The sequence below is a fragment of the Sceloporus occidentalis genome, unplaced genomic scaffold (assembly GCF_023333645.1).
Source record: "Sceloporus occidentalis isolate IW3139 unplaced genomic scaffold, rSceOcc1.0.p SCAF_30, whole genome shotgun sequence".
In the NCBI taxonomy this organism is placed as follows: domain Eukaryota; kingdom Metazoa; phylum Chordata; class Lepidosauria; order Squamata; family Phrynosomatidae; genus Sceloporus; species Sceloporus occidentalis.
Window position 1 is genome coordinate 311,235 of NW_028317010.1, and position 18,546 is coordinate 329,780.

The window sequence follows — 18,546 nt, forward strand, 5'->3', positions numbered from 1 at the left end:
CACTTATTAAGCAAGAATTTAAGTGTTGACATGCTGAATGGTAACTGGATGACGCTTAACGTCATTCAGAGCTACAACCACTTTGCAGCCAGGATAAGCACAGCTCAACAAAGTGCAACCTTAGTAAACCTTCCACAGACAACCTTAGTAAACAAGAATGCATATTAAATACTTCATGAGCATTTGAATTGCCTTTTTACTTTTGTTTATAGACTCTCTCACCACAAATTCACACTCACAGAAAAATGTATATAGCACCATGTACAAAACATGAATTGTTTGCCTTAAAGCATGTATTGCTTAACTTGTCCTGAAAATTGCCCCAAGACACAGGGATGTATACTGGCCCTGGCTGACTAGATCTAAGGCAGCAGGCTAAGGGGAAGCCCCTCTGCAACAAAACTGGGTATGGATTCTGCTATTGCGTAGTGTGCCGCTGTTCAATGATTACAAGTGAAATCTTTAATATCCACAGCCAGCACCATTTACACTAGGACTATGCCTGGTTAGCAAAGCCTCCACAGTAAGCTTTAGTGTTGGTCGCCCTTCACATGTAGGTGTTTAGTAGGAGAGTGCTCTGGGTCAAGCCACAGACAACATAAAACTACTTCCTGACATATGGATCTCAAAAGAACCATCTGATCACCCTTATCAGATGGTTATTTTTTTATATAAAGGAAGCTATATATCAGGAAGAAGCTTCAATGTGACCGCAAAAGCAATTAAAGCATTCTTATATTTTTTTTAGCACTCAAAAGGCTGACAAATGCATTAGAAACCAAGTGTAAAGGCCTTAGAAAGCTATGTAGTGTCTCATTTATAGGGATTCCATGGCAACTGGGCATGTTTACAGCACCTAAATACAATGGTATTGTTCTACATTGTAATGGGGGGTAGCCCCATTCAACAGTGGAGTTCTGAAACATCTACACACAGCAACACACATATCTATTATCTAACATAATGCACTTGGGACATTAAAATCCAAGTACGGTACTTGGGGTACTGTGCCGTGTTTCTATTTTAAAGACCTTTAATGTGAAGAAATGTAATTATTTCCTACAATTGCTTGTATCTTTTCACATTAAACAATGTATCTTGGCTGACCATCAACTTGCACTGTTAGTGAATACCAGATCCATATTTCATGTTGGGAACAATTTTTTGTTTAACCCTGCAGTTTAAGGTCCAATAAATTTTCACTAAGTGTGCCAAGCAGGTCCAATTTAATTTTCGAAAAAAACCACATACATTTTTATACAAAATATTTCTTATTACTGCAAAGCAATTCATAAATACTACTTTAAAACCATACATAATGTTTTTCTCTATATTTGTATGAAACTTTTTCTTATAATCATCAGTAAAATCACATTCAGAATCACTCTGTACTTATAATTTGGCTAATCCTTCCTTTATTATAATAGCGACATCTCGTGGTTACTAGGACATCCAACATTGAACCATAAGCTGTAAAATACTCTTTCCTATAATAGCGACACCTAGCGGTCAACTAGTAAATCCAACATTGGACCACAAGCGTTAAAATATTTTGTCGGATAGGACCGCAAAGGGTTAAATTATATTTCAAAAACATGTTAGTCATAAATAAGATACACATTGAAACACATAATTACTAATAAGTACTAATATTACTGTGGCCCATGAGATCATGTAAAGGGTTGTGGCCAATGAAGTGGGAACCTGTATACCATATTTGCTCGATTATAAGTCAAATGCTCTGAAAAATACCCCTTGTCTTACATAAGGCCGTCATAATCAGATCTAAAATAGAGGTCTCACTACAAGACTAAGATCAACATTCCCTCAGTGCTGCATGGGACCTGGATCCTCCTTTCTGGCAGCCAGTGGACGTCTGCACGATCCGCCCAGACAACCTCTGCTGCTGCCGGGGCTTACCGGCCAGGGGCAGAGGAGGTTGTCTACATGCATCGCGCAGATGTTAACCAGCTGCCAGAGAGGAGGATCCCCCGCAGCGCTGCAGGGGACCTGGATCTCCTCTCTGGCGGCCGCCGAACGTCTGCTCGATGCACACAGAAAACCTCTGCTGCTACCTGACACTTCCGCCGGGGCTTCTATGACGGCACAATGGTATGACGTGACCTTGTCTACGTGCATCGCGCCGACATCCCCCGGCTGCCCCCACAGCAAGTCTAGGGATGCATCGGTAAGTCGGGGGGGTAAGGCATATCAGGGGAGCAGACTGGCAAATAGGGGGGAATAAGGCATACCAGGGGCGGCAGAGTGGCATATAGGGGGTATAAGGCATATCTGAGGTGCAACCAAACAGCTTATCAGTGCCATCTTTGCAACACAACTGCCTACCTGTGCCATCTGTGCCCCCAGCTTCTTAGTGCCCCCAAACGGCCTGCCTGTGCTATCTTTGTCCCCAAACAGCTTGTCAAAGACCCAAACAACTTGTCTGTGCCATCTGTGTCCCAACATAGCTTGTCAGTATCCCCAAACAGCTTGTATTTGCCATTTTTGTCCCCAAACCGATTGTCTGAGCCATCTTTGCCACCAAACAGCTTGTCAATGCTGTTTGTGTTCCCAAACAGCTTGTAAGTGAAACAACCTGCATGTTTCATCTTTGCTAAACAGCTTGTCAGTCACCCCAAACAGCCTGCCTGTGCCATCTGTGCCCCAAACAGCCTCAATGTTTGCCTCCACCAAACAATTACACATCCATGCTCACACACAGACACCTACACACGTACACATACACATTCATTTTCACATTCATGTTAAGACACATATGCATATATTCTCATTGTTACATACATACTCACTCTTGCATCCCCTACCAGTCTGTTAGCGGTCTGTTAGTCTGTTCTTGCTCTCTATCTATATCCATCCTTTATTTCTCCATCACCTTAATACCTGTCCCTTAGCATGCCCCCTTCATATCCATACAATATTCAACAGTAATTTACATATGTTCATTCAAATTACCACCGGGGGCTTAACAAGAAACCACAGGGCTCCAGTGCTTGCAACTTGACGAGCAACATGTCCCACAGTGCCACTTTTGTCTCCAATCGGGTGAGTGCCACTGTTGCCCCCAAACAGTTTGTTTGTGCAACATTTACCCCAAACAGCCCACCTGTGCCATCTTTGTCCTCAAACATTTTATCGGTACCACAAATAGCCTACCAGTGCTATCTCTGCCCCAAACAGATTTTCTGTGTCATCTTTGTCCCCAAACAGCCTGCCTGTGCCATCTTTGCCCCCCCCAGCACTTTCACGTCCATGCTCACAAAGACAAATATCTATGCAAGTACACATAAGTGTTTATGCTCACATACACTTACACATTCATGAAACAGACTTATACATGCATATATTCTCATTTACCCTCTCTCTCTCTCTCTCACACCCCCTTACCTCAGCTGCAGTCTTCTAGTCTGTTACTTACTTACTTTGCGTGTCTGCCAGTCACCATCGAGCCGGATATGACAGCATATGGGGTGCTGACTGGTGTACGCTCAATGGGAGTACGACCACGGCCGCCAATGCAGCTGCAGGGGCAAAATCTATTTTGCTCTTATAGCTTAATTGGCAGCTACAGCCACAGCATTAGATGGCAGGCCTCAAGGCCAGTCTCAGGGGAGGTGGCCTACTAGGATACAGGGAGATTTCCAGTCCAGCCCTGGCTTGATGCACAAATACATATTATTTTATTTTGTGCTATTTTAAATTGGTAAGATGAATAGAAGTGTTGAATTTACCATACATACAAGCAAGGCTTTGGATTGTACTTTACTACTTCTTAGACCAGTGGGGGTACAATTGCAGTCCTCAAAGGCCGTGAACAGGCCACAGTTGTTGCTTATCCTGTCTTTATACCAGACATCTAAATCAAAAATTACTATTTGTTCTCAGGTAAGGATACATATGATTTCTGACCTGTTTTGCAGCCCTTGAGGACTGAAGTGTTGAACGCTGACATAGACTGTATGGCAATCACCTCTAGTATTTTTAACACACTTATGTCCACTCTTGTTTAGAACCTCCAACAAGGTCATAACTCATTTATACTACCGTGTTTTACAGCTCTAAACATCACACTCATGCAGAATATATTTATAAACTAAATTGAGTAAATAAATATGCTTTACATAAATAGTATAAATAATATAATAATAGGTCACTAAAAGGACCTGGTAACGCCCAAGACATGCTTTTCCTGTTTTACCTTGTGAAATGTTGGAAGGAATGAGATTTAACCTAATTACACCCAATCATGGGGATGTGATGCCAGCATCTGTTTTTAATGTCATAACTATTCCTTTAAAAATATATTATTTTGGTGTTTGTGTGAAGGGCAGCACATGCTTTTGTTTGGAAGAGGCAAAGGGGCCTGCTAAATGTAACTATTCCTTGACTATTCCTTTATTACTCTATGGTGTCCAGTGGTATATTTATGTTCGGTGCTGCCCTGAGCCTAACCCAGGGCAGCACCACCAGGCTCCTCCATTCTTACTAATTTCCGTAAGGATATGCCATCATATCCTGATGCTTCACTTTTTAAGGAGACAAAACACCAGGCTAAAAGGAAGCTATGGAGGGCTGTTGGGGAGAACCTAATAGCCCAATATTGGTTTTATATATATTATATTGGGCTATTGGGCCTGTTATGTGGCAGAAAGGTAGCCCCGCCCCCCCCGAACCTAGGCCTAGGCCAAAATATGCCGCCTGACCTAGAAACAGTACCTGCCTTTCTCCTTTGTAGTCTGAGATTCACATTTCTTGTCATTAATTGGCCATAATGCAATTATTGAAATCGGTGGGAGCACTTGCCCCTTTTCATGAGTTTATTTTCATATATATACGTGACCCACCTCTATGTTTAATAGGAGTTTTACCAAATTAATCTGGTAATACATTAATTATTTTAAGATGTGATAATACCAGCAGATTTAGCAATTTTAATATTTGTTTTTCTATCACAGAAGACTAAAATGGCAAATGTCACGATAGCCTCTCAACCAGTCCTAAGCCAAACACAGTAAGTACAATCACTTGAATCTCTTGCTCATGTAAGTAGAAAGATGAACATCTCATTGTCCCACAATTGATACATGCCATTAACACATACTTAAAGCAGCCAATATTTTTTAGAAACAAGGCTAAATAACAAATATACAAATGTGGACTGGCCTAACACCCAATCTCATGCTCAGACTTGGTCTAGTTAATAAAAAAAAGCTTACCGCACTACTTATTACTAATATAGGCACCAACAATACCACTGTACACTAATATGTTTTAAATAATCTACATTTTAAATTCAAAATAAGAGGTTGTAATACAGAAAAAAATAATCTGATCACTAATTTAGTGGTAAAATTGTGATAACTGACACAGTATAAATATAAAGCATCTTATTTAGGACCCTCTAACGTGACATTATATGACCCTGCTGAACTCCACGCCTGCCTCTGTTTGGAAACCACGACCAGATTGTTGGTTTTCATGACATAAAGAGGTAAGTCTGTGATTTAGAACTTACCTCTTTATTCTGGGATTGTTCTGGTCAACCAGGGATGGGTGGCAACCATTGTTCAGAGGCCTTCTCCCCCTCAATCACAATGAGAGTGGATAGATGCTGGTGGTGTAATAAGTGGCTATATAAGCCATCTTAAGAGCAACTAGTGCTGTAAGTCTGGCTAATAATTATTAGCAAATTGGCACTGAATTTATCTTCTCCATAATGTAACCACAATTTCACATATGAAGACACATGTTCAGAGATGCAACCATTCAGATCCAAAATAGAATGCATACATGTGTATTGCAGCGCCTCAACACAACTTTCCAGGGGTAAAGTTGTGTTAAGCCACTGCTAGAAAATATACTAATTTAACTTGTTCTTCTGTAATGGGAATGGCTTTTCATTAATTTGTACTCAGAGAAACATGGAGAGGAGAGCTCAGTGTCAGGCTCCTGTTTTTTGTTTTATTTATACTGTATACATGAAAAAGTTTAGCTTTATATTGTAATTTTTATAATATACTATTTTAATTACAGAGTTAATCATATTGCATCAAAAGACTCAATGGAGGAGCTGAAGAAGCCTGTTTCAGGACTTTTTAAAAGTAATGACATTGCAACTATAACAGAGAAGCTAGAAAACCTTGCCCAGAACACACCTCTACGGTTTAGTGCAGAAGCAATGAGACCCCCAACCAAAAGCAGCTCTCGATTTGGTAACCTAAGCAATCATTCATTCTTCTCGAGACACAATCCCCATCCTCACCGAGTGACACACATTCAAGGTATGGGTCAAGGTTATTACTACTTATTACAAGGTTATTACTACTACTATCGCATAGTTTTACAACCCTGAACAAGTAGTAGTTGTGTAATTTTCATGCATGGCAGTCCTTAAAAACAAAGCGTTGTATTCTTGGAGTGAGACATGTGACACTTGAAACAGCACTATACATAAAAATAAATAAGTACATCTGCCAATAAACATTTTGCAAGACAAGTTTTGAATCTTGGCTTATGCATTCTACCACAACAGTACCTGTAAGCTAGAGGTACATAGGCTATGGAGTCTACTCTCTCTAGTGATCTTCAACACAAAACAGACTTGATGTAATTCAGCAAAGATACATTAATTGATTCATCCTTATACTCAGTATCTTGAGCCACTGATATTATTACTAAGATCAGGAAACACACAATTATGGGACAATAAAAACCACAGTGAAGCGTACAATTGATACTTATAGCCCTCTGGTGGCGCATTTGACCAAAGCACATGTAACTATGAAGAGTAGTAAGGTCCTGCATTAGGAAACAAATGCAGACATTGCTTTTTTTAAACTTTTTTTTCAGGACTTAATGGAATCCCAATTTGTATGGTCAATGATGACTGGTCAGTGACTTCTCCACTCTATCCTCATCCAATGATTAGAAGTCAGTTGTCCACCAACTTGCTAGGTATACCCTGCAGCATGCCAATAGGAGATCCGCATGGAAACAAGGTCCCATTCCTTACAGCTGGTTAGTAAATTAATACTTGGGTGACTGGTAGGTGACCCAGGTACTTGTAAATATACTGTATGTAGATATATATATACTATATTGACAAACGTATTGGGACACGCCTCTTAATTACCGTATTTGCTCGATTATAAGACGACCCTGATTATAAGACGACCCCCCAAAATCTGAATATTAACTTAGGAAAAAAAGAAAAAGCCTGAATATAAGACGACCCTAAAGGAAAAAAGTTTTACCAGTAAATGCTAATTCATGTAAACTATTTTTTTAAATAAAAGCTATGATTGAGAAAAATATTTTTTTTGTTTTTATTTCCTTGTATTTTCCAACCTGTCCCCCAGTTACGCACATCTGCCCCCAGGCTTGCCACACCAATATGGCACTGTGGCCCATGATATGCCTTGTAACCCCCTATATGCCACTGTGCCCCATGGTATGCCTTTTGACCCCCTATGTGCCACTCTGCCTCCAGAAATGCCTTATACCCCTATATGCCACTCTGGCATTTAGGGGGTTAAAAGGCATATTATGGGGCAGAGTGGCATATAGGGAGGTATAAGGCATTTCAGGAGGCAGAGTGCTCTATTAAATGCCCCCTTAACGCCACTCTGCCTCCTGAAATGCCTTATACCTCCCTATATGCCACTCTGCCCCATAATATGCCTTTTAACCCCCTAAGTGCCAGAGTGGCATATAGGGGTATAAGGCATTCCAGAAATGCCCTATGTCCCCATTTAACACACACACGCGCACACACACACACACTTACCGGTGCTTTCTAATTTCCTGCTGTATTGCCGGGGCAGCGGGTTGACGTCTCCTTCCGCTGCAGCCAGAAGGAGGTGGAGTTGGCAGCGGGGGTTTGTCTGCGTCCGTCGCGGATACCTTCCCCGGCTGTCAGAGATCAGAGTTCCCCGCACCGGTGGGGGGAACTCTGATCTCTGACAGTCGGGGAAGGTATCCGCGACGGACGCAGACAACCCCCGCTGCTAGCCACACCTCCTTCCGGCTGCAGCGGACGTTGTCTACGCGGATCGCGTAGACATCAACCCGCTGCCCCGGCAATACAGCAGGAAGCACCGGTAAGTGTGTGTGGGGGGGGGGGACAGGAGGATCCAGGTCCCCTGCAGCGGTGCAGGGGATCTGGATCTTAGTCTCATAATCAGACCTCTATTTGAGGTCTGATTAGAAGACGACCCCGATTAGAAGACGAGGGGTATTTTTCAGAGCATTTGCTCTGAAAAAAACCTCGTCTTATAATCGAGCAAATACGGTATTTAATTCAGGTGTTTCAATCAGACCCATTGCCACAAGTGTATAAAATAAAGCACTTAGCTACGCAGTAAGTCAGTTCGTGAAATTTCATAACTGCTAGATAGACAGTGGAAAAGTTTTCTGTGGAGTGACGAAACACAACATTACCTGCCTCACTGAATTGTGCCAACTTTAAAGTTTGGTGGAGGAGGGGTAATGATATGTGGCAGTTTTTCGGAATTGGGCTAGGTCCCTTACTTCCAGTGAGGGGAAAACTTAATGCTACAGCATACCAAAACATGCTATGTCTTGGAGTTATAACATAGAAAAGAGTGTCCAAACGGGTGCCATACTTGAGGACATGTGTATTTACTCCTGAGATTGGATTCCTTTAGTATGATAACATTTAACCCCTTTTTATGTACGCCCACCCTGTATTACCATATTTTCTCAATTATAAGACAACCCTTATTATAAGACAATTGTCCAAAGTTTGAACTTTAATAAAAGAGAAAAAGAAAAAGCCTGAATATAAGAGCATGGACGAAACAGTGAATGAGAGTGTGAATGAAAGTTGGAGTGCATGGGAGAGTGTAAGAGAGCATGAGAGAATGAGTGAGTGTGAGTGGCAAACCCCTAGGCTTAGTCGGCTGTGCGAAAGTGAGACAGATCTGAGGTCGACCTCAATTAGTAGACAATGTTGTTTCCTTCTGATGCTTTTTTCTGGAAAAAAAACCACCCTTGTTTTATAATTGAGCAAATACGGTAGTTGTGTACCTACATGTATGTATAACCACATATATTTCATAGGTTTTGTGGTTGAAGTTTTTCAGAAAAGTTGTTTATGGTGAAACAATGAGGAAATATTACATTTCGGAGTGAGGGTTGTATTCTTAATACTACTATTAATGCTATTATGCTATCATGCTATATAAAGCTATATAATGCATGTAGTATTACCTTAAACTAGGTAGCTATGAATTGTGTAATTAAAAAGGAAATTTAAACTTTAAGATGATTCCAAGGGTGCCATCTAATTGTACCGGTAGCAAAAATACTAAAATCGGCCTGGCTCTCACAAGCAAAAAAAAAATGTTAAAGGGTTAAAGTTAGTCTTCCAAAAATAGCATTTCGATTGCTGTTTAATTGTAATTTAAAGATAGTTCTTTTCTTTTGTGTAACATCAGAAAATAAAGTTGCAAAAAGCTAGTCCTAAAAGGACTCAAAAGGAAAAAAAATGCAGGAGACATTTCCACACCTTGGGTGTTACAAACTGCTGACATTATTTTGTAGGCTTCAAACCCCATAGAACATTATAGATTTTAGAGTAGTTTTATTAACAAAAGTCAATCAAACCCTTTATGGAAAACATTTAGAATCTAGGATTATTGAATATCTAGATCCATTAAGTATATGTAAATCACAAAGAAAAAAAAGGGTAAAAGGCAATTTCAACTAATTAATCTCTGAATGTCTGAAAGAAAAACGTTTTTTTTGCACACTCATTCAGTTATGTTTCTTTTGCACAGCAAGTTCCATATCTGAAGCCTGGAGGGAAGAGTTGAGAGAGCTTGCAGCCAAAGTATCTACTTCTGACAAGCAGGCAGACAAGAAGGAGGTACTTACTGAACTTGTGGTACATATATGCATTGGATGGCAGGCAAGGGGCTTTATTGCCTCCTGGGCTGCGCTGATGTAAAGATTTTGGAAATTTCTTTGTATGTGTTGAACATTTTACTTAATTGCTTGGTTGGATTTGCATCTCAATAGATCACTGCATTTATATAGTTTCAACAACAGATTTGTGAAATAGCTGCAGTTTTTTATTGTTCAGTAATAATTAGACTTGTGCATTCGTCTTCGGGCGAACATGAAAACGAGCACGAAGAGGCCGTTTTTTTGTTCGTTCCGAAGGAACGTAGAACAGAATACAGTGCCGGCAAACCGTAGGCGAAGACGAAGACTCACAATCACGAAGAATCGAAGATTCTTCGTGATCGTCTTCGTTTTTGCCGCGCAACCGCCAAAATTTCAAACAGGAGTGAGCTGATCCTCGTCTGTCCAATCAGCTCACTCTTGTGACGTAACGCTAAGGGTCTCGTCCAATGCCTGTGCTGCTGTTTTTTGAATTCTGAAGGCGCCTTTATAAGACCAGAGCTTGCCTGAGAGATCCATTCATTTTTCGCTGTGACTGCTTTGGCAACACTGCTGTGCTGCATCCGAGCGTTACAGAGAGAGATTGTTCTGTTCTGTGTGAGACTGGTAAGCCTTAGCCTGCCATTTCTCACTGTGTACTTCATCCTCACTTCAGTGCTACTTAATTAATATATTTAATAATAATAATTTGATTAATTTAATTTTTTTAAAATTAATTTGTCATCAACTTTAGTGTAAGTGCTGTTGAGTTGACAGTGCACCCAGTGCCTCAGTGGCACTGGGGTGCCCTTGCCCTGGGCTGGCACTAGTGCCTATTGCCTGTCCTGCTTAAATAAATTAAATAGAATTTATAAATTACAATTTAATAGAATCTATAATTTAATAGTTCATTATAATATTATATATATATATATATTTGTCAGTCATATATATATATATATACTATAGTATACTAGTGTAGAGTGTACTGTAGACATTCATCTACTAGTGTCTAATTTAAAATCAGTAATATTAATTAATATAATTAATAATTGAATTCATTATAAAATTATATATATATTTGTCAGTTATAGTTAGTAATAGTATACTAGTGTAGAGTGTACTGTAGACATTCAGAACATCTACTAGTGTCTAATCTAAAATCAGTAATATCAATAATTCTCTAATTCTTTCTTATCTTAATAGTTAATTAAATTAGCTATAAATAAAAGTAATAATATTAATTAATTACTACTAGCGTATAGTTCAGCTAATCTTATTAGTACTGGTGCTGCAGCTCTATAGTTTGTGCTTTGTTTTAGCAACAGTAAGAGACCAAGTCAATTTTTCTTAATTAATCTTTCATTTTATTTCATTTGTTTTGCTCACCTCAGTCCATCAGTGAAGTGAACTTGTTGGGCTAGTGAGTGCAGCCGCATAAGTGCTGTGTTTTTTTTTGATCAGCAAGCAGTGACGTTAACTGTTTTGCAAAGATTTTCTCATTTATTTTACATTTTATTTCAATTTTATTAAAAGTACCCTTAGTGTTTTGCTCACCTCAGTCCATCAGTGAAGTGAACTTGTTGGGCTAGTGAGTGCAGCAAGCAGTGAAGATAACTGTTTTGCTGTGACATTTTATTTTATTTCTAATTCTTTTCAAGAAAAATTGACTGTGACGAGCTGTACTAAGCAAAGCTTCAAGCTACTAGCTGTAGTACTAAAATAATTCTAATCTTCTTTAATCTTAATCTATAATATATTATAAATAATAATATTCTAATTCATAATCTATAATATAAGTAATTCTAATTCTAAATTCTAATTCATAATCTATATTCTTCTATCTATAATACATAATATATAAGTAAATTAGTTCTAATCTATTAATATTATATAACTTAATATTAATTAATAAATCATATACTGAATCTGATTTAACCTCACTTTAGCTTAGTGGGTTTGAGAGCGTCTGCCTAGAGGTAGACTTATAGTAAGGAAATATAGCTTTAGGCTAGCATAGTGGTAGGCTAAGCTCTTAGGTCCGTGTAAATTCAAATTAAAAATAAAATACTGCTAGTTATTAAATAGTTAATCTTGAGTTAATAATTTCAATAACTTTAGGATTTTGGCAGATTGCACACAGCACAGTGCAGTAGTGCATAGTTTTACTTTTTAAGCAGTAGCACTGAAGAGAACTTCCTCTAATTTTTTTGTCTTTAATTCGTTTTTCCTTTTTTTTATTTTTTTATTTTTATTTTTTTTTTTATAGTTTTTTAAACACTACACTACACTACACTACACTACACTACACACACAACACAAAATTTGAAATGGATCCTCCTTTTGGGACTAAGGAGGGACAAGCTCCATCTACCACCACCACCACCACCACCAGCACCACCACCAGCACCACCACCAGCTCTAAGATGCAGCCTTTGCGTCAGTCTAGTCGGCCAAGTAGGCCAAGCTCTCGCTTATCATTTGGGGAAGCATTGCTTGAAGGATCATCAAGTAAAGGAAAGGCACCAAAAGCAGGCAGTAGTAGTGCGGCTAGGCCCACAAGCTCTATGGTTTTTTACGGAAAGCCTAAAGCACCAGAAGCACGTTCAAAGTTAAAGGGTAGCACAAGTAGTACCAGCCCAGTGACTAAAAAGAAGTGCCTTTTGCCCCAAGCAGCATCTTCCCCATCCACCAGCAGCATGCAAGGTACCAAGCAGAGCCAAATTAGCAGCAAGACTCAGAGGGGTCCCAAACCAAAGCGATCTCATTCCTTTGTAGGGAAAACCACCACCACCACCACCCCCGCCTCTACCACCACTAGTGCTGCGCCTACTGTTCCCACTGGTACCGCCACGCCATGTCCTCCTAGTACCTCTAGCAAGCCACCAAGTCCTTACAAAATTTTTGTAAAGACAGTTAGAGAGAGGGCTACACATAGTGGAACTCCACCTAGCGAGGTAGCAGAGGAGCCTGAGACTGAGAGGCCAAGTGCAGAGTCTATTCTTCCTGCTCGCACTACTACTAGTCACGAGTCTCACGACGATATCAGTCTTAGCTCCAGCCTAGCAGGAATTCCATTCGATCTGGCTAATGAAGAGCTAGACTATGAGCCAGAGGAAGTAGAGGAGATGAGTGGTCAGGAATCAGATTCCTCAGGGAGCAGTGTCCAAATGACTAGTGCACAATTTTCCCCTGAGCCTCCACCTTCTCCGCTACGATCATCACCATCACCACCACCAGCAGCAGCAGCAAAACCTAGCAAATCTAAAGCAATTAGCAGTCCCACTATGGCCAGTACTGTTACCACCAGTCCCACCACCACTAGTTCTGCCTCTGTTCATCCACCCCGAGCAGTAAGAGCAGCACCCAAGGCACACTCCAAGGCTATGCGCGCCCCAATTTGGGAGCACTTTGAAAATGTTGAAGAAGGGCGCTATGGAAAGTGCAAACATTGTGGGAAGCTAATAAGCAGAGGGAAAGTGTCTGGCCATTTTACCAGTGCTAGCATGAAGCATCACCTCAGCACTCAACACAACGCTGTGCTATTGGGGAAAGATGCAGAGGTAAAACTTAGTGCAGGCAGCATAGCTGGTGGCCGTGGAAAAACCCCAACAGCTTCTTCTTCTGAGCCAATAGCAGCAGCAGCAGCAGCAGCAGCAACTAGTGCTGGCAGCCAGAGACCAAGGCAGGTTGGAGCACTGCATGCCCAGCCCACCCTGGAAGAATTTGGGGCATTCCACTCCAAGAGAACGATGCCCAAACAGCAGGCCAATAAAGTAACGCGACTTATTGGTCAGTTCATTGCTGTTGGAGGGGCATCCTTCTCCATGATTGAAGGGGAGCCTTTCAAACAATTGATGGCGGCTGTGGCTCCACAATACACAGTTCCGTCACGTTCCACTTTCAGCAGGAACATTGTCCCCTCGCTGTATCGGTCCTGTGTTGCAGCAGTGAAAGAGGAGCTTTCCAAGGCTGCTGGTCAGTGTGTTCATTTCACTACAGATTTGTGGAGTGCACCTAGCGCCCAGCATGCCTTTCTTTCTTTGACAGCACACTGGTGGCAGCCCGGTGTGTCTAAGGAAGTTGCTGCAGCAGGCTACCGATCATTCCTTCTCCATGCAGAAGTGATGGATGAAAAGCACACTTCCCAAAATATTCTGCATGCGATTAGGAAAATGTTTAGCCTTTGGGTGGGAGCAGAGGCGGGCACCAATGTTGAAGTTGGTTTTGTGGTAACTGACGGAGGTGCCAATATGGTGAAAGCGCTGCGAGATGGTCATATTGTTGGTGTGCGCTGTGCAGCCCACATCATCCATCTTGTAGTGAAGGCAGCAATGTCAGAAGGAACTAATGTGGCAGCAGTAGTTCTGTCCCGCTGCAGAAAGATCGCTGGGCACTTTCACCATAGTGTTAAGGCTAGCCAACTTTTGAGGGAAGAGCAGGCGAGGTCAGGTCTTCCCGTACACTGCCTACGTCAGGATGTCAGTACACGGTGGAACTCCACGTTAGACATGCTAGAGAGGATTTTGGAGCAGCAGAGGGCAATCCATAATCTTGCCTCAGAGCACAATATTGGGATTACCTCTCCATTGAATAGGGAGGATTGGACAGTGATCGCCCAGCTAGTGGCAGTCCTTAAACCATTCAGGGATGCCACAGAAAATTTAAGCTCAAACACTGCCAGTCTGGCCCAGGTAATCCCTGTGTTCTCCCATCTAGGCAGCAAGATGGATGTGTTCCTTGGAAACCGTGAGGCTGTTCAAGGTGGCACTCTACATCCTGACGTAGCAGCCATAGTCAGGAAGCTGAAGGATCTGCTAAAAGTACACCTTCGCAAGCGAATGGAAGAGAGTCCCGAAATGATGCTAGCGTGCCTTTGTGATCCAAGAATTAAGGGAAAGCTAGCTTTGAAATTCAATGTTCTCAGTAGCTACCGGGAGCAATTGGTCAACAAGGTGCGTGACTGGCAGCGTAAAATGGGAATGCTGTCCGAGGAGGGTGAGGTGCAGGAGGAGGAAGAGATGATGTGGTCTGCTACCCCTAGCAGCAGCATCAGCAGCAGTGCCACAAGCAGCACAACACAGCTGAGTGGAGCAGCTGCGTTTTGGGAAGAGGCACTTGGCAGTATAGTTGGACCATCTGACAGAGCTAGCAGCAGAAAGGAGAGTAGTGCTGCTGAAATGGTCAAACTTTACCTCTGTGAAGTTCCTTCTGCTCCTAATGTTGATCCTCTTAGCTACTGGGATGAAAAGAAGAGTGTGTGGCCTGCACTCTCATGGGTTGCGCAGCAGCTTCTATCATGTCCGCCAACCACTGTTCAAAGTGAGCGCGTGTTTTCTATGACTGGAAACATACTGAGTCCACAGCGCTCACGCATGGCACCTCATCTGATGGAGCAGATTGCCTTTCTTAAATTCAATCTGCCCAAATTGGGTTACCCAGCTCTTAGCTTGGAAAGTTAAATTTTTTCTCTCTAATGTTTAAGGTAGTTTCTCCCCCTGGTTGCACTTGCTGCGGTGTGGCAATGCCTGCTACCTCCGCTGGTGTAGCCAATTTACGCTAGGGCCTAGTGTCTGAGCTCTGTAAGTCCGCTCCCAAACGCCTAGGACTGACAGTCTTTGGATGCTTTGCCCTGGGGTGAAACAGGTGAGTGGGTCGTCAATTGCCCACTCATTCACCTTTTTCCGTTTCCAACGCTGCTGCTGGTGGTGGTGCCAGTATCTTTTGCCAGTTCGCTTCCTGGCTGAAATCATGCCTCAGATGTCCCTAATGGAAAGGGTAGTTTCTCCCCCCTGGTTGCACTTGCTGCGGTGTGGCAACGCCTGCTACCTCCGCCGGTGTAGCTAGCTTATGCTAGGGCCTTCTGTCTGAGTTCTGTAGGTCTGCTCCCAAACGCCAAGGACTGACAGTGCTTGGATGCTTTGCCCTGGGGTGAAACAGGTGAGCGGGTCGTCAATTGCCCACTCATTCGCCTTTCCCAATTCTGCTGCTGCTGGTGGTGGTGCCAGTGTCTCTCTTCAATGCCAGTTCGCTTCCTGGCTAGTGTCATGCCTCGAATGTCGCTGATGGTAAGGGTAGTTTCTCCCCCCTGGTTGCACTTGCTGCGGTGTGGCAACGCCTGCTACCTCCGCCGGTGTAGCCAGCTTACGCTAGGGCCTTGTGTCTGAGTTCTGTAGGTCTGCTCCCAAACGCCAAGGACTGACAGTGCTTGGATGCTTTGCCCTGGGGTGAAACAGGTGAGCGGGTCGTCAATTGCCCACTCATTCGCCTTTCCCAATTCTGCTGCTGCTGGTGGTGGTGCCAGTGTCTCTCTTCAATGCCAGTTCGCTTCCTGGCTAGTGTCATGCCTCGAATGTCCCTGATGGTAAGGGTAGTTTCTCCCCCCTGGTTGCACTTGTTGCGGTGTGGCAACGCCTGCTACCTCCGCCGGTGTAGCCAGCTTACGCTAGGGCCTTGTGTCTGAGTTCTGGAAGTCCGCTCCCAAACGCCAAGGACTGACAGTGTTTGGATGCTTTGCTCTGGGGTGAAACAGGTGAGTGGGTCGCCAATTGCCCACTCATTCGCCTTTCCCAATTCTGCTGCTGCTGCTGGTGGTGGTGCCAGTGTCTCTTCGATGCCAGTTCGCTTCCTGGCTAGTGTCATGAATCAAATGTCCCTAATGGTAAGGGCAGTTTCTCCCCCCTGGCTGCCTCTGTCTGCGGTGTGGCAACGCCTGCTACCTCCGCCGGAGTGGCCAGCTTACGCTAGGGCCTTGTGTCTGAGCTCTGGAAGTCTGCTGCCAAACGTCTAAGACTGACAGTGTTTGGGTGCTTTGCCCTGGGGTGAAACAGGTGAGTGGGTCGCCAATTGCCCACTCATTCGCCTTTCCCATTTTTCAATGCTGCTGCTGGTGGTGGTGGTGGTGCCAGCATCTCTTCTCTGCCAGTTCGCTTCCTGGCTAGAGTCATGCCCAAAATGTCCCTAATTGTAAGGGCAGTTTCTCCCCCCTGGCTGCCTCTGTCTGCGGTGTGGCAACGCCTGCTACCTCCGCCGGAGTGGCCAGCTTACGCTAGGGCCTTGTGTCTGAGCTCTGGAAGTCTGCTGCCAAACGTCTAAGACTGACAGTGTTTGGGTGCTTTGCCCTGGGGTGAAACAGGTGAGTGGGTCGCCAATTGCCCACTCATTCGCCTTTTCAATGCTGCTGCTGGTGGTGGTGCCAGCATCTCTTCTCTGCCAGTTCGCTTCCTGGCTAGAGTCATGCCCAAAATGTCCCTAATGGTAAGGGCAGTTTCTCCCCCCTGGCTGCCTCTGTTTGCGGTGTGGCAACGCCTGCTACCTCCGCCGGAGTGGCCAGCTTACGCTAGGGCCTTGTGTCTGAGCTCTGGAAGTCTGCTGCCAAACGTCTAAGACTGACAGTGTTTGGGTGCTTTGCCCTGGGGTGAAACAGGTGAGTGGGTCGCCAATTGCCCACTCATTCGCCTTTTCAATGCTGCTGCTGGTGGTGGTGCCAGCATCTCTTCTCTGCCAGTTCGCTTCCTGGCTAGTGTCATGCCTCAAATGTCCCTAATTGTAAGGGCAGTTTCTCCCCCCTGGCTGCCTCTGTCTGCGGTGTGGCAACGCCTGCTACCTCCGCCGGAGTGGCCAGCTTACGCTAGGGCCTTGTGTCTGAGCTCTGGAAGTCTGCTGCCAAACGTCTAAGACTGACAGTGTTTGGGTGCTTTGCCCTGGGGTGAAACAGGTGAGCGGGTCGCCAATTGCCCTCTCATTCGCCTTTCCAATTTTTCAATGCTGCTGGTGGTGGTGGTGGTGGTGGTGGTGCCAGCATCTCTTCTCTGCCAGTTCGCTTCCTGGCTAGAGTCATGCCCAAAATGTCCCTAATTGTAAGGGCAGTTTCTCCCCCCTGGCTGCCTCTGTCTGCGGTGTGGCAACGCCTGCTACCTCCGCCGGAGTGGCCAGCTTACGCTAGGGCCTTGTGTCTGAGCTCTGGAAGTCTGCTGCCAAACGTCTAAGACTGACAGTGTTTGGGTGCTTTGCCCTGGGGTGAAACAGGTGAGTGGGTCGCCAATTGCCCACTCATTCGCCTTTTCAATGCTGCTGCTGGTGGTGGTGCCAGCATCTCTTCTCTGCCAGTTCGCTTCCTGGCTAGTGTCATGCCTCAAATGTCCCTAATTGTAAGGGCAGTTTCTCCCCCCTGGCTGCCTCTGTCTGCGGTGTGGCAACGCCTGCTACCTCCGCCGGAGTGGCCAGCTTACGCTAGGGCCTTGTGTCTGAGCTCTGGAAGTCTGCTGCCAAACGTCTAAGACTGACAGTGTTTGGGTGCTTTGCCCTGGGGTGAAACAGGTGAGTGGGTCGCCAATTGCCCACTCATTCGCCTTTTCAATGCTGCTGCTGGTGGTGGTGCCAGCATCTCTTCTCTGCCAGTTCGCTTCCTGGCTAGTGTCATGCCTCAAATGTCCCTAATTGTAAGGGCAGTTTCTCCCCCCTGGCTGCCTCTGTCTGCGGTGTGGCAACGCCTGCTACCTCCGCCGGAGTGGCCAGCTTACGCTAGGGCCTTGTGTCTGAGCTCTGGAAGTCTGCTGCCAAACGTCTAAGACTGACAGTGTTTGGGTGCTTTGCCCTGGGGTGAAACAGGTGAGTGGGTCG

The 18,546-nt window shown here is 44.0% G+C and overlaps 1 protein-coding gene across 1 annotated transcript in view; it reads left to right on the top strand.

Moving 5' to 3' along the window:
- Window positions 1-6,079: 6,079 nt before the first annotated feature.
- Window positions 6,080-18,546, top strand: part of LOC149298844 (uncharacterized) — a 56,061-nt gene continuing 43,594 nt past the window's right edge. Inside the window, exons 1-3 of the mRNA XM_089486730.1 lie at window positions 6,080-6,299; window positions 6,868-7,039; window positions 9,823-9,907. Of these exons, the coding sequence (XP_089342856.1) occupies window positions 6,080-6,299; window positions 6,868-7,039; window positions 9,823-9,907 (477 nt within the window). The remainder of the gene's footprint in view (window positions 6,300-6,867; window positions 7,040-9,822; window positions 9,908-18,546) is intronic.